The sequence below is a fragment of the Phalaenopsis equestris genome, unplaced genomic scaffold (genome assembly GCF_001263595.1).
Source record: "Phalaenopsis equestris unplaced genomic scaffold, ASM126359v1 Scaffold000826, whole genome shotgun sequence".
NCBI classification, from domain to species: Eukaryota; Viridiplantae; Streptophyta; class Magnoliopsida; order Asparagales; family Orchidaceae; genus Phalaenopsis; species Phalaenopsis equestris.
The window spans coordinates 420,895-447,918 of NW_018165266.1; the positions used below are offsets into that span (position 1 = coordinate 420,895).

A 27,024-nucleotide genomic window follows, 5' to 3' on the forward strand; every position below is an offset into this window, starting at 1 on the left:
CCCCCCCCCACTGACATTGCTGTTACTGCGATTGATGTAATGTTGGATGGCTCTGTTGGGCAACCTACACCTTCAAACCCTATTAAAAACAACACTAAAGGACTATTACCTACAAAGAATAGTGTTCAAACTAATAGTTAGGAAAACCTCACAGCTCCACACCTTCAAGAAATATCTGGTGTACAGGTAACTCATACTTCACATATACTAGAATCTATTGTGGGTACAACGGATGGTAATCCTTCTGCTATAGCTCTACCAACTCATCAGACTGATTCTTCGGATGAGGAATGGCAGGTTTACACTTCCAGGAGGAAGAAGAAGAATGGAGATCTACTTGAGCTCAGGAATCTTATGGATGATACTTTGGTTACTTCAGGTAATGGTACGCACCTTACCAATTTATTAGTTGGATCCCTTTCGAAAATTAGAGACAGAGGCATGACTAAATTGGGATGACACATTTTTTCCGCACCCTAGTGGTTTTGGGTTTTTTTATTTTTTATATGTACCATTTTTGACTTTTTTTTGTGTGTTGTACTATGTGGGTTGGGTGTCTATTTGGGCACATTCACACAACCTGTCTGTATCTTTTCTCTTTAATATATTGCCCTCGGGCTTTTTTTTAATATATATACATATATATATAAATATATATGATATATATATATATATATATGTCGATGTCTAAATTTGTGTAATTGGGTATTGAAGCATTTTTCATTCGTGAGACGAGACGTTAGCCATATAGTTTAAAAATTAAGTAGAATCAGAATTGAGGGATAAAAAATAATTTATTAGCATCATAAATGATAAATATATTAAAAAAAAGACATACTAGCATCCTAACATAATAAAAAATGACAAAAGTAATATGAAATAATAAATTGGGTAAGCAGCGAAATATTAAGTAAGAACATGCGCATAGTAAAAATATAATATAGACATCAATTAATCAAACTAATATAAAACATGAAATGAAAGTAACATAAAATTATTAAATAAGACATAAGATGACATTAGTATAATAAAACTCTCACACTCATATTGTCCAACATAATAACATCCATAGATCAAAATAAACATATGATAAATAATCAAAAGCCCTTCGTACTCTCATCACTTAATAGATCTTAACTGAATATAACCGTAATGTATAGCTCTCTCTTATAACTTCTTCAGTTGAGTCAAAGTTCTTTCATTCTTCTTCCGCTTCTTCAACATCAATCATCTTTCTCTTCCCTATTTAGTAAGAAAGGCTAATCAATAAATTATTAGAATGTTAATTAATATTAAAGATAATATCAAATACTTAAACTTTTATAAATATTTGTTCTTTTTATCTTTGTATATCGAGTGATAGATCTGCTAACCTTATTTTTGTCTCTATCAAAAAAATTAAAGTTCAAATTTCTTACTTTTAACTCAGATGGTGTGACCCTATTGTCGTGACCCCATTGTCGTCATTTATAAACCACTCATCATCTGATGGCATATCTTCACATCATAAAAGATCTTCATCATCCTTCAAACATTTTTTCTGCAAATTTTCATCCTTCAATCTCTTATTTACAAGATCTACGCCAAGAAATTCATTCTTGAAGTCAACAAGCAGTTTCTTTTCTTATTTTGTGAATTTATTATATTTGCTCTAATTGTGCTCATATCTAAATGACATACATGTAATTCCTAGACTTTAACAATAAAATATTATAGCTCTCGAATATTATCACCAAATTGAGTTTACAATTGAACTATATTTGAAAAAAAAAATACTATAATTAGAAATTAAAAATTTAGCATTTAGAAATTTAATCCTTAGTTCAATGAACACATTAAATGTTAAAATTTATTTCGAGAATGTTTTGAAATAATATTTTTATTTGTAAACCAATCAAGATATTCCTTACTCTTTAATGGAATAATATAAAGCACAAGTTGCCCTCCCAGATGGGCCAATAATGAATTCATACAATAGTATAGCCCTAACTTGATCTCAGGATTAATGGGTTTTTTTCTTAGCATATTAAAATTGAGGTTTGAGTAAATATTCAATAATATGCAAAAGATGGTGAAGTTGAAACTCTTATTTCTCTTCAATGATATACTTCAAATATCTCTATAACTAGTGTTTTTTTGTTCTAAGATATGGGTTATTGACTATTTGGCCTCATCCATTGCATTATAAATAAAATTCAAAGCTGATTTTTCTCTACACTCACCATCCTCAAAACTTGAATTAATAGTCGTGTGATTATTATTGCGTATGTGACACTATACCAAAAATTTTCATTTAAAATAATTTTTTTAACTTTGTTTACCTCAGTTTTCTTTGCACATGCACATGCAAAGCTAAGTCCTTGACTGGAAGTAAACATTGTCTCTAATAGTTGTCCAGCTTCCAACATACTCTATAGAGTCAAAAATATTGTAGCAAATCTTATTATAACAAAGCATGAGTATTCTTTTTAAAAAAATTTATCATCAAAGATAATACACAAAAATTGATTGTAAATAAAAGTTAATCTTCTTGGATTTAGTCAATGCATTTTCATATGGCGACCATTCAACAATTTTCTCTAAAATTAAGTCTATAAAGTGTGCAGAACAATATATCCAATAATTTTTTTTTTATTTTTTCCATCAATTTATTCCCAACTACCCAATAAACACTAGTATTTTCTGTCAAAATCTGAACCATTAAATGCTCTTCAATTTCCTCTATCACACTATTAAATAGTCTAAAAATATATTATGCATCCTGCACTGATCAGATGCTTCTATATATTTCAAAAACATAGTGTGATACAAATTAAATGTTAGAATTTCATCAAAATTCTAAGACCACTCTCAACAGACATAATTGTGACTCTATTATGATTCCAAGTCATTTTAATCTCTTCTTCTTTTTTTCTTTTTTTTTTTTACTCAACTTCTCCTTTAACACCCATGCCCTAAAATTATACATAAATTGGGGTTTCAAGCCTTAACCATAAGCAACTAGGGAACAAATTATATTAAAGAAGTTCAGGTTGCTACGTTCAAAGGCATGGCATTTTCATAAAAAAAATCTCTCAATATTCAAGCAAACACATCCATGTCTCTCCAATATTGTAACGACTGCTATTTTAATATATTTGTGTACCTGTTGAGACTTGATTTTGGGATCAGGTAAGCCTTGCATGTTTATTTTATGTTGTTGAAGTTTTTATGCTCAGTTTGATTGTCAATTTTTTAGTTGTTTTATTTCATGCCTGATTTATAAAATATCCTCACCAAATTGTAGAGCATACTTGATTATATTTTGTGCATATCTTACCTATTTTTATAGGGATCATAAACAGAAAAATATAAGGTTTCTTGTTAGATTTGTCTTTCTTAAGGATTCAGTACATCCTCATACAAGTGGACTTTCTGGAGCCATCTGGTATCCATTTTGCAAATCTTTTTCATCGGTTTGTTTCACACATGTTCTTCTATGTATTTACTATTTTTTCTATAATTTTTGGAGTCTTATATTTTAAGATGTAAATAGATTTATATATTTTTTATATAAATAAATATTTAAGAAATTATATTTATATCCTTTTATAAAAAAATAATAATATTTTATTATAAAAAATCTAAAGGCACTTAAGTATCCCAAGATGTCATTTCATGCATTATTTGTTTTCCAACTGCAAGGCATAGAGAGAGAAAGAGATAGATTGTAGAGAGACTGATTTTGGGGGTTTTAGAGCCGATTTCATCAGTCGAGCCAGTTGGGAATATTGTCCGGCACTATAAACTTCCGGTTTCAATTTGTTGTTTTTTCATAAAATTTAGATATTTTATTGGTCGAAATTTTATACAAAATCAAATCTACGGAGATTTACAAACTTTTCACCGCACAACCTTTTATATATTGTAGATTAGACTGTGTTGCACATAACGACATAAAAATATTTATTTTTCAACAGGCAATTTGTGTTGTACAATATTTTGTATATTTTGGCACATGCGTTAAACCTAATAGAAATATTTTAAATATTATTCTAGATATTCCATAAAAGCGGCTTTGCGAATTTTGCTTGGCAACGTGTAGATTTATTCTCCCGCAAATTTCATTATTACTTGTGCATACTAATATATACCACTTTCTACAGCATATTATGATATTTTATATTTCAAAATTGTTGTCATTTATATGCTTTTGTATCCTAAAATGTGCCAAAAATGAACAAAAAATATGGGGAGTTGCACGTGATTGTGATTGGGTGGTTGTACGTTAAGTGCAATCAAGTGGAAAGGGGTTTTGCGCCTATGTAATTATTTATCTGTGTTCAATACGCCTAAACAGTTTTGAGCAAGTGGAGTTATAAGAGGCATAGGAGAAATATGAACAAGTAGAGATATAAGGAGGCAAAGAGAATTTTAAAATAATTTAAATAAAGAATTAAATTTAATTTTTATTTTATTTTCCTGCACTTATGATATCATATTGCTGATACAGTTATTTAGCATATGTCTACTGCAGTTACAATTTATTATACCGGCACTGTGATAGGTATTGCACATGCTAGTTTGGCATGTTGGATTATTTACATATTTATTTTTTTAATATTGAAAACTGCAATAGATTTTGGGTAGCCTACTAAGCTCTGGTTGCTCACCCCTGCTTTACTCGCATGTTTGTTTCAGGAAAGGGTAAGGCTCAGGTTGAGTAGAGATTTTTGTATTACTTGTGAGAGTTTGATTTTAGGTACGGGAGTATCTTATATCTTTATTTTTGAAATTCATTGTGATGTTTAGCTTCTTTTGATGATAAAGAGATTAATCCATGATTATTATATATGTTTCCTTTTGCTGCATAGTATTATGATTTGAATGAAATTTGAGTTCTTTTATTTTATAATATTTGATGATATTAGTGGTTCTGTGTGTGAAACTTGTAGAAAAATAGATAAATAAGATTCCCTCCAAATAGATCTTGGAAAATAGTTTATTTGTTATGACAATGACACGATGTGACCCGCCTAAATATGACAAGTTGCACCGAGCTGGGTTGTGACAAATATGCTCTGGAAACACCATCTGGCTGCAATTATCCCCTCTCTATAACCCATGACATCCTCTACATTTATCATATGGTGATCTAAGAAACTTCTTATACATCCACTATACATTGTTTGCAAAGATGATAAAGAGTCATTGGCACTATGCTCACTCCCATAATAAGAGTCGGCATCAACTCTATCACCAAATTGTCGTTGTGCAAGATGCTTTGATATCATCAAATTTTCATATATAATTGGATCTCCTATTTCATTGATTCTAGAACTTTAGCATACAGTGCAATATTTTTTATGTGAGTTTGAAAGGTGTTCCTTCATCATTGTAGCACTTCCTTTAACTAACTTCTTGTAGTAATACCATTTCCAATAAATGTCTTATCGTTACATTCAATATCGACTTGCATACTTTGTATCAATGTCGTATTTTTTTAAAATTTTGAAGTAAATTTCTCCTTGCCTCTAATCATTTCTTACAAAACCCTTGAATGAAGATTTTATATTAAAATTCAAAAAAATTTGAACTCAAACAAATATTTAAAGAAAATAAAAAAATAGAGTCTTTAAATTTTATGAAACTTCAAGAAAAATATTTGGAAAGGAGGGGCAGGCGAAAGTGACAAAAATGATTGTGGCAATAGCAAGTAGCAATGGCAACTAGAGCGATAAACAACTACGGCAGCAGAAGAAGCAATGGTGACGGTTGTGATGGTAGCGATAGAAATAGCAAGCAACGACGGTAGCAAGAGCAGTAGGTGGCTACTATAGTGTAAGGAGTAAGTTGTGGAAGCTAGCAGGCAGTGCCAGCGCCAGAAGTAGCAAGCAGTGACGCCAGAAAGCCTAAATAGAATATCGTCGTAACAGGGAGAGAAGAAATCATGCATGAGAGGTGCAGTCGAGTGTGGGTTGGAAGTTTGAATAGTATTTAAACTGAGTAATATTGAAAACAAATAAATGCATGAGGCGCACACCTCAATCTAATTGAGGTGAGGCATGCCCTCAATAATATGAGACATACACCTCGATGCATTTTTTCCTTGAATTGCGTCGAGACGTACCTTCTTCAAATTTTGCAATTTAAAATAGTGATATAGAATTAGGATTTTATAAAAATCATTTTAATCGTTTCGTGGTTGTAAAAAATGAGGAATAATTTATTTAGATTATTTACACTTATACCTTTGTACTTTATCAAAAATAGAGTACTATAAAACCCTCTCCTCACATGCCCTCAATCAATTATTTTCTTCCCCTACTATTCCAAGCCCTTTCTCCTTCTTTATTCCCCATCCACTCCTACTATGGACTCAAAACACTTGGCAGCAAAGCAACCGAAGCTACGAAGTGCACTTGCTGCATAAGGCAACCGGCCAACTGCATGCAAAGAAGAGTTGGAGAATGTAACTTTAAGTTGAATTTGCCATCACCTCCATTTATTCTCTCACAACTTCCAAGAGCTCATCAAAATTATCTAATGCCCAAACTATATACAATTGATCTTGCAACAGCTCAGAAGACAATGTCAATAGTCTACAATGCCTCCCAACATCTTCAAGCCAGCTTGCATTTTCACCAACTGCCACTTAAACATCCAAGATGTCAGATGTTGTGATCTCTACATTCCTCTAAGAATCATCTTCCCGATCGCCTCATCATCTCTCCCTATTTTCCTTATCTTTCTCTACCTGTCTCATTTACTCTTGATTTGCCCCTTCCATTCTAATTTTCCTCTCTCTCTCTCTCTCTCCTCCCCCCCCCCCCCCCCCCTGTGTGTGTGCATCCTTGGCTTTCCTCATTTCTCTCTATCTTCTATTAAAAAAAGAATAAGAAAAAGCTTTCCAAGAAAAGAAAAACAAGAAAGAGAAGAAATCTCACAAGAAATGAGGTTTTTTTTTTCATGTTTTGCCTCACCAACTTTGTCGTCTCACTGCAAACAAATTTCATCAACCTACCTCATGTGTGTAAAAGCAAGAAAAAGCAAAGGCTGGCTGCAAGAATGTTATGTACCCATAGGCATCAGCGTGATGAGAAAAATACAAAAAGTACACATGCAGGTTATTCTAATGTTATAAAAAATTCATCTACTTTACCTCTTCTCTCATGAAGGTGGTTAAAGCCTTTGAGCAGTTTCTAAGTGTAGGTTTGAGGACCCTCCATCAAGGTATCATAAACAACAACCAAGTACGCTATTTTAAGCATTATGGAAAGCCCTAACAATCCTCATAGATGCCTTCTATGCAAGAGAAATGGCAAGAGGCTGCCAACATATTCAGTAAGGCTAAGCTTGAAATGGACTTAAAACTGACACATTCAAAATGACATCCTGAGCTTAATAATGAGGTAAAATAAAAATAAGTAAAAAATATAAGCAAAAGATGGGAACAGAAATGAGAGCTCAAATGCAATGTTTGCCTTTAGAAGGAACGAAAATTGAACACGTACAAAGACCAAAACAGAACCTCTTAATGAACGATTGGATTATACAAGCAAACATTGAAAGAGTAAAAAAAAAATTCGGATAGAATGAAAATAGAACCAACAGGTTTGTGGACTAAACCGAAGTAAAATAGCAATATTTTAATCACAAAACAAAAATTCAAAATTGCAAAAATTTTCCATTGAACCCACAATACATACATGCTAGATGATAAAGATCTTTAAAAGTTCAAAAAAGAAATATTGAATATATCATAATGACAAAACATTCATTCAAATAATAAATTTTGAATATTTCTAAGCTTGAACAAGCTTCACGAAATAATTTTTTACTCAAATATTAACATCTTGAAAGTCATATAAGTGCCTTAAAAAGTATGCATGTTCTCGAACCTATATTCGTCGTTAAAATTAAGCAAGTCAACATGTGCTCCAATGAATGCACTAAAAGCATCCCCCTCCTCAAGTAACATGCAGCCAATCTAAAAGCCATGTGATCATTTTGAGCTTCACAAACTCTTATCTAAACTCAAACTCATCAATATATTGCACGTGTGCTCTCAGGCAGGCCACCTTGGTCACAAGTCAAGATCCATCTTCCGCGTAACCAAGACAAAATCATTAAGGCAACTAATGATGAACATGCACATGATTAAGCAATTGCAATTAAAGAACAACTTTAAATGCAAAACTCGATCCAATTTAAAAAACTCACATCATGATAGGATTGAGAATTGCATTTTTGTTCTCAAAACTAACTTAAGATTTTGTCTACGATTGTACAAAGTCTCTAAAGTCTTCAACAAGGAAAACATATTTTAAAAAAATACAAATTCTCAATGTTATGACCTACAAGATACAATCATGAGATCAAATTTACAAACCTAATCCTCTAAATATGAAGTAGATTTAACAACGGCTATAGTACAAAGAATCACCAAATAAATTTACACGATATGCAAATCATGAGCTTTATCAATATGAGAAAAGAGTCGACAAAGCTTAAATTAATCAAATACTTCAACATCAAACAACTTTGATTATGGCTATGTCGAAAGAAAATTTTAACCAGCGGGAATGTCATAATTAAAATGCCCTCAAGTCCTAATGCAATTCATTATGAGCCCAACTCCAAATAAACCAAAAATCTCGAGAATATTACAAAATGTAAACAAAATCCACCACCATAAAGCTTAAAGCAATAATTTGTCCACCCTTCACAATAATTTCATGAGTGAGATAAATTTAAGATTAACTTGAGCTCCCAAAAGACAAAGGTGTGCATTTATACTCACTTCTAAAGATCTCATGTCAATAATGATGTATAGTGCCGTTCTAGGCTTCCTATAAAGTGATTAAAGATTAAATTTAACAAAAGGTAGGGATTTACAAAAGGTAATTGTGGAATAGCAAGGGAGAGAGAATGTGGGAGGTCGACGGAGTTTGAAGGAAAGGAGAATTAGCGGATGTCCGGGAACAGCAATTCAGTAAGGCACAGCTGTCGAGAGAGATCGACCGCCTATTCCTGAATAAGTTACAAACACGTCATTTGCAAAAAGAAAAGAATACAATCTCCAAAGACAAATTAAAGCAAAAGTTCCCCAAATAAGTCCATAACAAACATATAAATAGTTCTCACATAAAATAAACCTAAATTTAATTTTAATAATATAAAATTGGGCCAACAAGAACTAAAGAGAAAAAAATAGCAAAACGTTTTGTGCTACAGCAATGAGACGAATGCGACTCAATTTTGCATCCCCTGGGACGCTCTCACGTCAATCTCCCCAAATGGAAGAGATCTCGTCTTCATCTCTAAAAATTATAATCCTCATAGTATGAAGACAAATCCATAATATTGAAAGTGACAAAAATATTGTAATCACCCTATAAAAAATTTTATAAGCATTGTCATTAATCTTCTTAACGACTCTGAATAGACCATTTGCTCTAGCAATGATCTTTCCGAATGAACCAACATGAAATTTTTCTTTCAAACTAATCCACACCAAGTCCCTTCCTTGAAGAACTGGCTTTCTCGGACTTATTTGTTTACTGATATTTAGCATTTTGCTTGGCAATTTCGATCCTCACCTTCTCATGTAATGTCTGATCTCTTACTCTAACTCTTCCATTTGTGTAGCTAAAAATATTGGCACATACTCAAATGGAGTGAGAAAATTATATTTGTATACAATCTCGAAAGGGTTGAAATGTCAGCGGGCTAGTGGACCGTTTGTAAGCACACTTAATTGAAGGACAAATGAATCTCACTGCCTGATATTCTTGCCTACAAAGTTTCTGAAGAGATTTCCCAAATTTTGATTTATAACTTCCTTCTAAGATGAGTCTGGATAAAGAAGAGATTGGATTCCCGACTCTTAATCTTGAGATTGGAGAGGACAATTTGGTATCATAGGATCGTTGATAAGTGTTATATTAAGAGAGAACGACCAACCTTTATCAGTAGTTTGATGACAAGAGAAGAAAAAAATCAAATTCCATGTAAATAAAATGCCACTGTTGACCTCACTTTTGGCAGAGGTCTAGTCTCTCCTTTTTGATAGCCTAGGATCTAGCCGTAGGACTTTCCCTTCGACTACTCCTAGAAAACTAGCAAAGGAGCCCTCCCCATTAGAAATTTCGAGCTTTTCTTCGCTCAACTTGACGTTTCGCATGGTAGTTTTTGACCTCTAGCACTTAGTAGGTAGGGTACTGTGCGGGAGCTCAAGGAGAATCCCTATAGGACTGTTGGCCTTAGGATTGACTGTATGCATTGACCTGACGTCGTCGCACTCTCCACCGTCTTGCTTAATTGAGTTTGCACCGAGTTGTTTTTTACGTAATTCGAGTCGCGACACATTTTGTCCCGATCGTGGACGAGGTTGCCTAAACGACTTCGGTTGACGAAACGGACTGCGCCGACGTGTCCGGAACGTCGATTTTACCTAGGGGAGACATTCGTTCCACTGCGACGATGCTTCTGGGGAAGGATATATAATTTAGGTGTAATTATAATAATAAATGATATTTTTATTATTATTATTATTTATTAAAACCTAAATCTATCTACCCTCCTCCCCACCGCTTTTCTCGAACTCGTGGGCCTCAACCCTAGCTCTGTTCGTTCGCTCGCCTGGACCGCGTACTTCCTGTGCCGTTGGACCTTCGCTCCCGCGCTCGCCTCTTGCACGCGAAACCATCTCGAGGACGACCCATCCCCTTATCATTGTTGCGGATCTTATCCCCTGCGAGGATCTCATCCTCTGCCACTCTCGAGCCGCCCGTATGGGGCGTCTGCTCTGCTCGTTTCTCGAGCCATTTACAATCTTTCGATCGATCTTTCGATCGCTCCTCCTCCTTCTCCCATCTATATTAAGCTCTACTTAGAGCATTTCAGTGGGCAGAAAAATCTCTTAGAGGGAGGGAAAACTCTGCTATTTTCTTTTCTTACTTGCTTCTTTAGTTTTTTTGTCCTTGGGTTGGCTTCCTCTTACTTGAAATACAGTGGCCCTATGTTTTGATATTTTGAAGGCATGAGGATGTTTTCTAGCTTTTGTTGTGGTCGGGTTCTGAGCTTTAGCTGCGGCTCGGTTTGACTCCTTGTAGCTTTTCCTTACTTGAATTACATGTTGTGAGAAAATCTATTTCACTTGGAAGTGTCTTATATCCTGCTTAGATAGTTTGGTTTGGCTTCTCGAAGGGGAAGGGAACATCTTTCATGCTTAGAACAATTATATTGGTAGCTTAAAATATTTTTCATGCTACTGTTACAATTTAAAACATATTTTGGCTCCATATTTTGATGTTTCAAGGGTATATGGGTATTCTTTAACCCTTGGATGGCATGGGTTTTGAACCTTTACTATGGTTGGGTGTTGACCTCTATTGCTGCTCGGTTTCATTATGAGGTGGTTGGGTGTGGATTTGTTATAATGGTTTCATTTGTTGGCGTTCAAATGTTGGGTTTGGTCTCTATTGGAGCTCGATTTTCACTTTGGAAGAGTTGGAGGTTGAGCTTTGTTGAGACTTGGCTTTTGGTTTTGGTTAAGGCTTTGTTCTAATTGTTTGAACTTCATTTATGGACCTTCCTTGAGGGGTTTGTTTTGGCTTTGGGGGCTCAGTTTGCTGGTTTAGAAAAAACAGACCAATCCAATCTCGCTTGGGTCCAAGGACACCGCTTGCTACCACGAAAGAGTCTTGGTGGCTGCCCTGTGTGGCTGCCCTGTGCTTGCTTCTGTCTCTACCCGAGGGCTGGCTGGGGCCTCGGTTTGGCTTGTCTTAGGCCCTTATCCGAGGGCCTGGCTTGTGTTTTTTTTTTTTTGTGTTGTTCCTATTTGTGAGCCTTGGTGGCTATCCTAAGTTGTTTCCTACTCTTACCCGTGAGACATATTGAGGGTTCTTTAATTTGATTTGGTCATTCTTGTTGGGCTCGAATTACTTGGATGATTGTTGGCGAATCAAATTTGTCATCCCAAAATTATGGTTATATTTTGTACTCTCTTATGTATATCAAAGATCCTCATGGAATTGATTCGGGTTGCCTTTGTCATGAGCCTTTCTTGTGCTTGGGTTGATTTTTCCTTACATTGGTCGTGAACCTTATTCAGTGGGCACTGCCCTTGTGGCCTTCGGTTTTGCCCTCTAACCGTGAGATCAGTAAGCATATGTCTGCTTCCTTTTCGTCCCCCACCGGTGGATTTGTGTTGTGTTGGGTTCCCGCTTGCCATCTGTGGCCGTGAGCTTCCTATATGGAATTTGGTTTGGTTCATTCTGGCTCCTACCCGTGAGCTAGTTTGGAGCTCGGTTGTGCTTTTGTTGGCCTTACCTGTGACCCTCTACCCTCTTTTGGCCCTGTTTCTTGCCTTGGCCATGAGCCTTTCCTGTGCCTTGGGTTGCCTTGGCCGTGAGTCTCTTTTGGCCCTGTTTCTTGCCTTAGTCGTGAGTGCCTTGTTTTGTTGGTGGACTTAGCCGAGAGCCTTGGTGGCTGCTCCTCTTCTCTATTGACCCCAACCATGAGCATTTATGTGGCTTTATTGGAAGGTTCTATGTTTATTTGGATGAGAAGTTATTAAATAATTTAAGAGTTGAAAAATCTTAATTTTGGCATAAGTTTGGAGGTGTTGATGGTAGTCTTCCCCATGTCACTTTCCTTTTGTTCAATTCATGGAATCTGGAAGATTTTCAAGTCCTATTTGGGAGAATATTCGGTTGAGTCAAATTGAGCCTATGGAAGATATTTTTGGAGGATTGATACTGATGTCGGGGAGGTCATTTGTGGGCGATCGTCGTATCGGTTCGGGCCCGTTACAACTCGTTTGAAACAGGATTTGGAAAGGGCACCCTCCTTGGGTTGATCCAATTCTAATAAAGCGAGAAAATGACAACCTTTTGGATTAATTCAAGGACCTTGGGCCCTATTTTTTCAAGTCTTTTCGTCATGAGTTTTGAGAACTGATTCATCCTCCCTCTTTTCGGTGTTTTAGGTGGATCAATGTCTCCTCACTCTCACCTCATTTTTGTTCTTTTTTACCTTGCTTCTTGGTTCGGTTTTTGATGCTTATGTCTGATACATAAGTGTCCACGTACAGCCTTTTGTTATACGTGAAACCATTAAGCAAAGTCACAAGTAGGTCGGTTTTGTTATGGGGCTTAGGGTGGTGATGACAAAGACACACCGGCGGTAGAGCGGAATGATATCCCATCCTACGACATCGGAACACCCCCATAGACCCGGTGAACCGTAAGATGTGATATCATTCGCCGACATAAAACTAGCGGGAGTTGACCCGTACCTTCTTAGGTTGTTGGCAGTCCTACGCCCAACAGTGTGATCGACTTGTGGACAACTACACTTTTTCAAAACTAATAAAAACAAATTTGATAAGAACAGATATATTTTTTTCAAAACAAATATATATATATTTTTTTGCTACAAACAAAATTGATACAACTCACTTTTGTATGTTTAAAATCTATATGCATGCTAAAAATATAAATTTTAAATATATTTTAAACATTGGTTGTCCACCTGTTGATTACCTGTTTGGGCTAAGGAGTACCCTCCTAAGTTAGGTTCGATAGGACACCTTTCTAGTTGAGTGACGGGTTTTATACATCTGGGTGACCAAGTAGCTTTCGACGACCCTCGAGTACAAACATATATCTGAGTCTATCCCTGACCCGAGTGCTTGCAGTCTCCTCTCTTCGAACTTTTTCATATGTTTTATTGAAACTTTTGGACAAAGCACTCGTAGTTTTTTCTCTGGGATTTTCCCGAGGTTTTTTGATGATTTTATTTGAATTGTTACCCGTCGATTTTCTTGAGTTTTTCGTCATGGATTATTTGTTGATTTTTTCCGAGTTTTTCATCGTGGGTCATTTACCATCCTTTCTCATGTTTTCTGGATGACGTTTCTTTTCTTCCTTGCTCTCGTTTATATAATGCATTTCAGTCTGTTTCCTCAATTTTTGTTATTTGTACCTGTTGCATCAGCTACATCTAAGGAACAGCGGATTCCCCAGGTATGCAGGTTTGCTTTATGTTTACAGCAAGTTACTTTCTTGTAATCACTTTCCTGTTGTACCGTCTACTTTTTCTTTACGCCGCATGTTGTAATGTTCTCTTTACTGCACTCTACTGCTTGTCCTGTGCTACATACTCTACTGCCATTCTATACACTGTACAACTTCAACTTGTTCCCCTAAAACGTTTAAAGAACTACAACCATTGGGCCGTTTGATTTGACATCATAACCTGACACCCTAGAAGACTTAAACTCGTCACGACAAGGAGTTTGGAGCTAGCGCGGTGGGCAGCACGGTCATCTTCAACAGCGGAACATGTCTTCCCCAGCTAAATCATTCCTTCCTTAGAATTAAACAACAATTCATAGGATTTCGAGGTTGTTTGCCCAGTGCAACATAAATCAACTTTTCGTTAGACATTTGTACAGTTCTACTGTATAATCTAAACCCTAACTCGTTTTAGGATTTCAAGATTGTCGTTCGTCATGACATAAATCCTCATATCTTCCAGGTTGTTTGTGTGGTCGTTTTATACGAATGTAAGCCCTAATTAAATAAAATTGACAAGATGAAACACTTGAATAATTTCTCCTCGAAACTGAAGCCAAACCATAGGATAGACTGGGAAGTCACCGAGGTTCTTCTTCGGATCTGTGACAACCCCTAGTTCTTCCTCTTTTGGATTCTACAATAAATATTCCAAGTTTAAACAATTCCCCTTTGCACACTTTTTTGTCCAATTTCGTTGAAAAGTCCTATCCTTTTGACTTCCTTGAAGATAATTTTTCCTGATTTTTATCGAGAGTATTCTTAGGTGACTACAGTTGTCTAAGATGTAATTAACTATAGGGGTTTGCCCTTATAGAAAGTTTTTCCGAACCCATCTTAAAATAAACCCTATTAAATTTTTCATATTAAATAGGAAAATTTGTAGGCAAACAAAACGGTTCCTCAGACCAAATGGATGTCATATCTTTCTTAGTTTATTTGATCGAGTCTCACCCTCAATTCTTGTGCTTATCCTTCGGGAAAGATACAAGATTTGAGGTAAAACGCTCTTTCATTTAAACTATGAAAAATATGAGGATGAAAAATATGATATGAGGTCAGTTTAATTTTCATATTTTTCTAAACTTAAATCTATATATAAATTAAACGTCCTTCCGAAGCGGGCGACGAGAATTCGATTCTTGTGACCGACAGCTTCCTACGGGCAACTCCCCCAACTTTTTTTTTTTAGTGCCGACAGCCACATTTATAAGAAAAGAAATTTAAGAAAAAGAATGAAAAATAAAAGTAAAGGTATACAACACATTATATATCATAATGATTGAAAGCACTGCAATAGCAATTTGATTTTGCATTGATCGCTGCTTCTTTTATTATATATACTTCATATTTTTTGCATTTTTTATGTATTCAAGAAGACTATTGTTTCTGTTGTTACTCATACTAGTCACAGACTAGCACTTTTGTTGTTCTTTCCATATCCATTGAATCTTATTTTAGTAAGAAGACTATTGTTTCTGTTGTTACTCATACTAGTCACAGACAAGCATGTATGTTGTTCTTTCCATATCCATTGAATCTTATTTTAGTATTTTTTATCTTAATAAGTTTGTAACTTACCCTATATTATCTAATTGCATTTTAGGGAGAGGTAAGGAGTCTGTGGACAATCACATTTTGTATAGCATGTGATTGTAAAGATTTTGAATTTCTTCCTGAAAACTTATGGTATATACAATTTACATTTATATGCTTGGAAAATCTATATATGTTTGAGATTTCTTTCTACACATTTCCCTATATGGTCTAATATGAAATCATGATTGAGGTAATGGAATGCATGTTTTTGCCGAGACGTTGAGTGAGACCAATAATCCATCAGCATGATTTATGTAAATCAGAATGAGTGCTGATGAGAATTGAGTCTGATTGAGTTTTTCAAATCTACCAAACCATTATTTGACATCGTGGGTTCAATTGGTTCTGATACATGATTCCTTTATTAAATAAATTTTTTGAAAGAAATATGTTCAAACTATCATACCAAGATCTATATCTTTTACTTTAACATTTATAAAATTCCTAAAAGCAGCACCTCAAATGCCATTTCAATTTAAGTTTCTTAGAATGTAGATCTCGACACCATAAAGTACTATCGGATTATCAAAAAAACCAAGCACTGCTAAATAGTAGAAAAAAACTAGACATTGTACTCACATAAACACCGAACAATAGTTGTAAACTACAATACTTCCAAATACTTACCAAGCCTAATACAAAGAAGCTTGTTGCAGTGGTTGCATGAGACTACGGAGTTAAAGATGCACACAAACCTGCTAAGGGATCGTGCATTTGAGTTCCACATCATTAACTTTCATGAAATGGAACATAGAGTTTTGATACTCTCATCCATCTTATCAACCAAGATGTTAGGCGGAATGGAAATAAATAAATAAATTTGTCATTCTTGTAAGTTATAAGTTTTATGTGCATTCGGTTAATGCACAGTATGAAATTAATCAACTTTCCATTCAATAATGCCTTCTCAAATAATAGATTTAATTATTGTGAAAAACTTACATAAGAATTCTCACACTATGGCACACAGAAGTGCTCTGGAAGCTTTCACAACTATGGATCATGCACTTACAAAACAAATTATCCTTAATTTCGTTTCATTAAGCACAACAAAATGTTTTCTAATAAATAATGCTTCTCACTGCATAGTATCTTCTAGATCTTCTCCCAGGAAGCAAAACCCAACTTCAAACTATCATAAGCAATTTCTTCCTATTTTGCAACTCTCAAAGAATCTGTCATTCCCCCTCCCTTCTATCATCATCATTAATAAAGTACAAAATTTGAGATTGAACAAATTTAGCTTCTAAAGCCAACTCAAAATCAAAATTGGTTCTAGTTGATATGATTCAACTCTAATCAATTTCAATTCAAGTCAAAACATATTTGAAGTCAACTCGAATTTGTTTTCTATCTACTTATATAAGTAATGTTTATTACATTTAGTTTATATAAAAAATTTATTTTCAGTAAATAATGTTTTTTGGGGAAGAGTTTGTGTCCAAAGTACAATATTGATCTTAGATGGATTCAATCTCAGAATCTCAGAAATAAGATCCAAAATCATTATCAAATAAGCTACAAGCACCCACAAAAAAATACAGTTCAAGTCACCTTGCAGTCAAGTTTTAGTCAAGAGTGTAAGGTCAACAACTCCATTTTCTGAGTAATTTTGTATCTTGATTCCCACTATTTGTTGTTGGTTTTATGACTCCACATCTAACATTGATATAATTTATTTTGCAGGAGTTTGCCGCCTTTAAAATTTATTTTATCCACTCTCCTGAATGGTGCATCTTTTAGCATTTATTTTACATGCCTAAATTGAAAAAGAAAAACCCTCCCCATTTATTTTAAGATATGTGAATAATGCAGCGGGTGAGTTATTTTAATAAATTTTTTAATGAAGCTTCTGAAAATGTGATCGACCTTTAGTAATCTTAATATCGTTAATAATAATAAAATGTTTCATTCTTACCGTTGCTTTAATAAAAAAGAAGTTGAGAATGCTTTAATAAAAAAGAAGTTGAGAATGCTTTAATAAAAAAGAAGTTGAACCAATGGTGGAAAGTCTGTAGGACCTGATGATATCCCAATTGAAATGTGAAAATATTTAAGAGATTTAGGAGTTCTTGACTTACTAAACTCCTTAATATTATTTTAAAAACTAAAAAGATGTCTCAGAAGTGGAGGAAGAGTATTTGGTCCTCATTTTTAAGAATGAAGGGGATGCACAAAGGTGTACTAATTATAGAGGAATTAAATTGATGTATCATACTTAAAATTATGGGAGAGGGTAATTGAACATAGGTTAAGAAGTATTACAAAGAATTCTCATAATCAGTTTGGATTTATGTCGGGCAGGTCTACTATGGAAGCTATACATTTATTGAAAGTTTTGATAGAAAAGTACAAAGAGAATAAGGATGATCTACATATAATTTTTTTTTATTTATAAAAAACTTATGATAAGGTTCCAAGAGGTATCCTTTGGAGAGTACTAGAGAAGAAAGGTGTTCATATAACTTATACTCAAGTCATTAAAGATATGTATACTAGAGTTGTTACTTGTGTTCGAACGGAAGAAGGATTGACCAAATATTTTCCAATTTCAGTTAGATTAAATCAGAAATAAGCTTTAAGCCCATTATCTTTTTGCTCTAGTTATGAATGCTCTTACTGGACATTGACATTTATAAGAGGATGTATAAGAGGATGTACCTTGGTGTATGCTTATCGCTAATGATATCCTTCTTGTGGATAAGACTAGAGGAAAAAGCTCAAGAAAAGCTTGAATTATGGAGATCTACATTGAAGTCTAAAGGCCTTCGTTTGAGTCAAACTAAAACTGAAAACTGAAAACATGGAATGTAATTTTAGTAGTAGTACCACTAGTGAAAGAGTTGTAATTATGGGTGATCGGATTATTAAAACGTGTGAGCATTTTAGATATCTCGGGTCTATTGTTAAAAGTGATGGTGGTGATATAGATAGGGATGTTATTAGTAGAATTCAAGTTGGTGGTTGAAGTGGAGGAATGCTTCGGGCCTATTGTGTGATAGAAAAGTATCGCTTAGACTGAAAGAAAAATTTTATAAGATGGTGGTGAGACCTGCAATGCTCTACGATGCTGAATGTTGGCCTTTAAAAGAGAAGCATAAAACTAAGTTAAGTGTTGCCAAGATGAGAACGCTTAGGTGGACGAATGGCTTTACACTTATAGACAAAATGAGAAATGATTATGTCCGTTAAAGGGTTGGTGCAGCTGCAGTGGTTGACAAAATTAGAGTGAGTCGACTTAGATGGTTTGGTCACATTAAACGTTGACACTCTGATGATCTGGTTAAGAGAGTAGATGTTTTAGATTCGACTTATGTTAAGAAAGGCAGAGGTAAACCTAGAAAAACTTGGGCATATTGTATAAAAAATAATCATAATTTTATTAGAATTAAATGAAAATATGACACTCAATAGGATGCAATGGAGAAAAAATATTCATTTAGCCAACCCACTTAGTGAGATAAAGGTTTATTGTTGTTGTTGTTGTTGTTGTATGTAAACAATGCAGTGAAATAAGAGAATTAACCGCATCATGCTATTAGAAAGTGTTTCAATTATTGAAAGTATCAAGTAAATTTTTCGAGTATCGGATAAAACACCTGAATATCAGTTGGAAGATATGTAGGAAAGAGAGTAAATTTCATCTATCATCGATAACACACCCACCTAAAGTGCAAAATAAAATACATCAAGAATATCACATTGAAAACTAAGAAACAATATACAATACTCCAATAGTTTGATTCAAACAAATGAAGGGCATTTCTAGCAATACAAAAAAAACCATGAACTAAGAATAAAAAGCATGTGAAATTTTTTTAATGAATCAAATGGATTTCAGCAGAAATGTTCTTCCCACAATATTTCGAAAAAAATTTACATACGCCGAACATATGTACGCCCAACGACACAGATTAACTCAAAAATAAAAATAAAAAAACCCTAAGACCCCCATGCATCTGAGTCATTGGGAGTACAAACGTTCAATGTATGTAATATTTGCTCCAATATTTTAACACATATCCATACAAGCATTCAAGAAGAGGATGAAGAATCTTTCGCGGTATCAATTACAATGAAAACTTGACGGGACAACAAAAGAGTTTTATTCCACAACAAATGGATGTATGTTTTTGATGCCAGAATTAACCCGAACAACAATTAGAAAACAGATATGATTATTGAAACTCAAATGTGGACTTACAAACAACCAATTGGAATAAGAAATAACAATAAAATGACCAAAAAAAAGAAATTAACAATTGATATGACACAAACACTAAACGAGGAAGGTTCCTGGGGTGATGTTGGTGGTTGGTGAGGGTTTGAAAGGTGGTGCACGGATAAAAAATAGTTGGCAAGCGGAAAACAGCTAGGCAGCAGTTTCCTCGAGGTTGGGCAGCAAGTAGTCAAACGGGTAACGAAGAGTGGGGCTGGTCAGGTTGAGGACATAAGGGGAAATGGCAGAAACAAAGGCGGCGACCTTTGGGGGTCGGAAGCTCGCCGGCTGCAAGGCAGCCGGTGGAGGAGGCTATAAGGAAGTTGGGAAGGGGTGGCGGTCGATTGGGAGGATTGTGTGGGCTGGTGGGGAGGATGGCAGCAAGGTTGGAAGCTGGCTGGAAGTAATAGCATCAAGTTGTTGGCCGGAGGGAGGAACCGGAGAACAGTTTGGAGACGGATAGAAACAATCTCAGGATGAGCTATAGCCAAAGAACCTCTCACCTTCGGATATATCCCTCGGAGGGGAAAACTAGACGTCGATGGCTATCCTAATAGAAATCTGAGCAAAGAACTACCCTAAAACAGAACAAAAAACACCCATATACACCTAAAGTAATGAGGAGTGGGCTCCGCTTCCAACAGGAGGGAACACCATACTTGGAAGGACCAGTCGGTCCCTACTTTGCCTGGGCCAAACCGGTCCTATGCCACTCATGATGTTCTTAACAACTAGGGCACGAACGATGCCCCGCATCAGTTTCATTACACATGTAACAATCCCTCCTATGTTTTATCAGTTGTTTTGGATTGGCTGCAAAAGATCAAGTGTGGTCTTTGTAGGAGAGAAGCTCATGCTTGTCACTACCAAGTTATCTTGATATAAAGTCTATCTTCCAGTTACAATTTACCAATACTTATTCTGATGTAAGATATTATCAAATCAATAAAAAGTAAACTAAGTATGTGTAACGAAAGAAACTCTAAAAGAATGAAACATCAAATAATGCAGGTTCTATCTCCATAAAAGTAGCACTTACAGCAGAAAACAACTTCAAAAAGTCACTGAACCTGCGTAGGATGTCATGGCTACTGCTAACCCCTTCTGGAGATTGTAAACCAATTAGAATCCTGTAAAACTGCCCTTTGAGAATGTTAAATAAAAAACAATAAATGAAAAAAAGTGCAAATACAATATGTCTGCTAAAATGGTCATCAAGATGATACTAAATACATGACTTCTTGATTACCTTATAGAAATTCAAATTATAAAAGATGAGCATATAGGAAATCATGTCACTGAGAAAAATTCTCAAATTAAGAATGTTTCAAATAAATCAAAATATATTAGTAGGTTTATTAATCCATTAACAAAAGGAAGAAAACTTAGACAGGTTTCTTCTTAGAAAATTACTCCCCGCAACGGCTCATAAAAAGTGCAAATCTTCGTTGACAGGAACTTATTCATCTAAATAGAAGGGCATCAATCCTGGAAGCAAATGTATCTGAGGAAATCCTTACAGGATAATAAAACCCAATGCATCGTCATCATTCTCACCCTCGTCATTAAATTTATCACAACCATTTGGTGTAGATAGTGATGCAAGATGGTTCAGTATTAGGGTTTCCTAATATAAATAGAATTATACAATGAATGTAGATCATGAAATAGAACATATAATTTGCACCAAAGACCACTAATCAAGCAAAAACTTGTTTTCCATAGGTACAAAATGGAAAATAAAAAAAATTAAACTCAAACAAAAATACAGTTATAGAAAAAATCTTAAAAATTCACATGAAATTTGAACAACACAAATAATTAGAATCTTAATTTTACCAAATATGAATAAATACAAGAACAATAGCATGCCAATAGTGAAGTATGTAGAAGACATTAAATCATGAAAATAAAACACAGAAGTAGGTTCAAGCCACCAAAATGAGGAGATGATTTCCCAATCTTGTTGCACTGAAATACATTCAACTTGCACAAGATTGAAAACTAGAAGAGAAAAACTTCATTCAGTCAAAGTAATCCAATTGCGTGCCTCAAACACTTCAAATATAGACTTTTGACCCATAAGTTAGTGGATCTGGTTGGAACAAAAATAGCTCAATTTAGTTAAAAATTTATAAAATTCAAAATCTGATTTCTTTTCCCAAGGCTTTTAATTCATCTAGACTTTAAAATTATGTAAAAAACAGCCTATTCAAAGTTTCTTGGGATTGTTATACCTTTAAATTTCTATTTCCGGACAGAAATATTCCTTGAATTCCAAGAAAAGTTGTAAGTCCAAAATACTTCAAAAACAACTAATAACAAACTCATGCACTATGGGCTGAAAAAATTCATATCTAGCTCTTCTATAGGAATGGATTCCAAGTCAAAGTTTCAAAAGGCAAATTAGATACCAATAAGAAACTACATAGAGATTTCTCCCTCATTTTACGAAGACTTTATGATAGTATTCCAATATGATAAGATTCAAGTTGTCCATAAAAGCAAACCCATATAGTTAATTACATTTCTCAGTCATAAAAGAAAACTTTCAATTAAGTCTAGTCACCAAGTCCTAAATGCTTAGTGTATGAAACCAAGTCATCTAATTTTAGGTTCGAGAAAAGTTATTTCCTTAAGCTTAGATCGAACAATGAGCGGAATGATTATAAGTCATATCAAGGTCTCATAGTTCCATCATCCCGAGTTGTCAGAGACCAGGTCTACTTGATAAGCAGAAATAATCAACTAAATGTAAACTATGGATCTTTATTAGCAATCATTGCTTGTTGAACTGTGTAGATTATTGGTGGGTACTTGCCCAAGGAGATAATTTTAAGTCAAACATAACTAATGCAATTGACGCAGGAGCTTCCAAAAGCCGCACGACTTCGCAAATCACAGAATTTTGCAGGTCGCAATACTCTGCAAGTTGCAGAATCAATCCCACGATTGCGGGCTATATAGGGCCACAGAGCAGCCCGATTTTGTTCTTTTTCAGCATATTTCTTTCCTTTTGACTTATTACATGTTTCTTTCTTTCTAATTAGGTTATGTTCTATTAAAAGATTATTTATAGGTAGCATTTCACTGCTTTTGAAGACTTGTCTTTTAATGGTATGTTTAGAGATTATATCTCTGATTTATACCTAAGGAGTGCAATATTCATTTCCATTTGTAAGTGGCGTGCCTATTACTTGTGCAGAAACAGGTTGTGAACCATATTAATATTTGTACCACTTCGTGATTTTTTTGTCATTTTTAGCCAAGACAGTGGAATGTCCATCCTTGTCCAAATATCGACGATTATCGATATTTTCATTCCCTTGTCATTTCACAATTACCTCCCCACTAAATTTCATTCATAAACACCTTCTAGGAGCCCTAGAACGGTATCATCTAGTATTAAAGCTCGGCAAACCTTAATTTTTTACGAATTTGTTTCCTTACCCCATATCCAAAATTCCAAAAAAAAATCCCTACTATACCCAAACCATTCATGCTGCAATTCATAGCCCAATCCTAAAATTTCAAATTCAAACCTTTCAACCTCACCAAATTCCAAATCCATTACAATACCACAAATTTTATTTGAGGCACTAGAGAATAAGAATTGGAGAGAGGATATGAGAGAAAAGATGAATACACTCAATAGAAATCAAACTTGGGTATGACAACTTTTTCTATAAATTATAAAACAAATGAGCATCTAGAATAATACAAGGCAAGATTAATAACCAAAAAATACACTCAATCCTATGAAATTGATTATTAAGAACTTTTGCTCCGATTGCAAAAAATAATATAATTTGCATTTTGATTTCTCTAAATGCTAATTTTGGATGGTTTATGCAACAACATGACATGAAAAATGCTTTATTATAAGAGAAAAAATATATATACAGACAACTATGGTTCAAAAGTACTTTCATAAAGAACAAGGTGAAATGGATATAAACAAAGTCAAGAAAATAATACACACTTCAAAAAGCACCCTCCGATAAAAATTATAATTTCTCATTGTATATATTGACAATATAATTGTTATTGGTGATAATAATCTAGAGGAGGTCCTCAGAAAGAAACTTGCAAAAGAATTTGAAATCAAAAAAAGCTAGGCAAACTCAAATACTTTTAGGCATAGAAGTTATTTAATCTGTACAGGGAACACTTCTCTCACCAAAAAAAAATTATTTTAATCTACTAAAAAAATAAAAATGATGACATACAAGCCGTGTGCAACTCCAGCTAAACTAATTAAAAATTGAACATAGTTGATAAAGAAAATGATGTAAACGTAAGATAATATCAAAGATTAGTTGGAAAATTAATTTATTTATCTCACAACAGACTTAACATCATATTCATAGTAAGTCATGTCAATCAGTTCATATACAAACCTAAGGAATCTCATCTTCAGGTTGCTCACAAAATTCATAAATATCTTAAATCAATCTTAGAAAAAGAAATTTTATATAAAAAGTATGATACTATACAAATCGAAAGATATGCTAATACAGACTATGTTGGATCACCAGTAGTCACCAGTAGCTAGACAATCCACTTTAGGATACTACGCCTTATTGGGAGAAAATCCCGTAACTTAGAAGAGTAAGAAATAATATGTTGTATTAGATCTATAGTATTGAATTTGAATTTAAAACAAATGCCCAAAAAATCTTCAAGCTTCTATGGATTAAGAACATACCAGACGATTTAAACGTAAAGTGAGAAAAACCTATGAAAATACACTATGATAATAAATCTATCACCAGCATTGCTCACAATTCGATACAGTATAATCGTATCAAACATATTAAAGTAGATAAACAATTTATAAAAGAGAAATTAAAGGTTGACTGATTTGCACTACTATGTCCCCACAGAAAGACAATTTGGTGGCATATTTATCAAAAGGCTCGGCAACCTAACATCCATAAATATTATAATAAAATTTGAAATGATAGAAAACTACCATCCAATTTGACTGGGAAGTGTTTAAGAGTCGTTGGATTAATAAGGTCAAGAAAATAAAAATTAGACGCCACAGATTTATTGTGTATAAGAAAATATATTTCATATAGATTCATATAGAAAAAGGAAAGAATGAGCTCAGGATTGCTCCTTTTGCATCAATCGGTGATTTCTAAATAATCAAACGGCAAATAGCTAAAGGCTATTTTTCTGTTTGTTTTTGTATTTATTTTTTATATTTGTAGATTCGTAAACAAATATCATTGAAAGAATGAACAAGTAAAACATTCCTAGCCACTTATTTACAATGTTCATAGCAAAAGTGAATTTTATCGAGCACTTTACAGTGAGAACAAAGGCAATATTTTCAGCTATTTTATAGATGTGAATAGGACTAGAAAATGCATTGATCATGCAGTGAAGAATATCCAAAGAACAAGAAATCCATCAGAGTTGTCAAGTGCATTAAGAGAAACCCAGTTATTAATATAGTCACCACAAACAACTTTAAAGATGTTGGGAGAAAATTGATAGTGTTTGGTATGAAAATAATATCTAGATATTCCCTCTTTTATCACAATTCTCTTGATCATAGATCCTAATTCACAAACTTTTCGATTCTAATGTCATAGAAAGAATCAAAACTCAACTAGAAACAAAAAATAAATTCAGCTCCCAAGCAAGCAAAAATTGAATCAAATTTCCTAACACTACAAAAACAAACCGAACAACAAAAAGTATCATCCAAAATAGTACAGGTTGGACAATAAATTTTGGATATGTTTAGGACAGTTTTTTGTATGTGTTGTGTTTCAAACCTTCATCACAAGTCTATTTCAGAAATTGTTTTCTAGTTGCTTCGTAAAAAAAAAATTATAGGAAACTATTTTTTGCAACCAAATCTATTCAAGTGTGGTGGCTATAAGAAAAATGTTATTTGACTTTTTAGTTTAAAAAAAATTAAAATTCTCATCACAGCATTATAGAGAGAAGTTTTCCCTTCCAGAGTTTTACAACCACAACAACAACAACAACAATAACAATAAAGTCTTAATCCCACTACGTGGGGTTGGCTACATGAATCATTTTTCTCCATTGCGTCTTATTTAGTGTCATATTTTCATTTAATTCTAATAAATTAAGATTATTTTTTATACAATAAGCCCATGTCTTCCTGGGTCTACCTCTGTCTTTCTTAACATAAGTCGAATCTAAAACATCTACTCTCCTAATCGAATCATCATATGCTCGATGTTTAATGTGACAAAACCATCTAAGACGACTATTTCTAATTTTGTCCGTCACTGGAGCTACACCAACCATATCACGAAGATATTCATTTCGCATTTTGTCTCTAAGTGTAAAGCCACTCATCCACCTAATCATTCTCATCTCGACAAAACTTAACGAAGTACTATGCTTCTCTTTTAAAGGCCAACATTTAGCACCATAGAGCATTGCAGGTCTCACGGTCTCACCACCATCTTAAAAAAAAAAAAAATTTCCTTTCAGTCTAAGCGGTACTTTAATATCACACAAAAGGCCCAAAAGGCCCAAAGCATTCCTCCACTTCAACCAACCAACTTGAATTCTACTATTAACATCCTCATATATAGCACCATCGGTTTGAACAACAGACCCGAGATATCTGAATCGTTCACATCTTTTAATAATTTGATTACCCAAAGTTATACTTCTGCCACTAGAGCTACTACTACTAAAATTACTTCTATGAATTCAATTTTAGTTCTACTCAAACGAAGGCCTTTAAACTCCAATGTAGACCTTCATAATTCAAGTTTTTCTTGAGTTTTTTCTCTCGTCTTATCCACGAGAAGGATATCATCAGCAAAAAGCATACACCAAGGTACATCCTCCTGTAAATGTCCAGTGAGATCACCCATAACTAAAGCAAAAAAATACGGGCTTAAAGTCGATCCCTGTTGCAATCCAACAAAAATAGGAACATAATTGGTCAATCCTCCTTTAGTTTGAACACAAGTAATAGCTCTAGTATACATATCTTTAATGACTTGAATATAAGTCATATCAACACCTTTCTTCTACCTTTCTTCTCATTTCTTCTCAAGAACTCTCCAAGGGATATCTCTTGGAACCTTATCGTAAGCTTTTTCTAAATCAATAAAAATCAAATGTAGATCCTCCCTG

The 27,024-nt window shown here is 34.2% G+C and overlaps 1 protein-coding gene across 3 annotated transcripts in view; it reads right to left on the minus strand.

Moving 5' to 3' along the window:
• Positions 1 to 27,024, minus strand: part of LOC110031471 (PX domain-containing protein EREL2-like) — a 97,755-nt gene that overhangs the window by 66,694 nt on the left and 4,037 nt on the right. For 2 of the 3 annotated variants that reach the window (XM_020734679.1, XM_020734678.1), the window contains exon 3: positions 20,921 to 21,019. In XM_020734679.1, coding sequence (XP_020590338.1) covers positions 20,921 to 21,019 — 99 coding nt within the window. The remainder of the gene's footprint in view (positions 1 to 20,920; positions 21,020 to 27,024) is intronic. The other variant, XM_020734680.1, reaches the window with a different exon arrangement.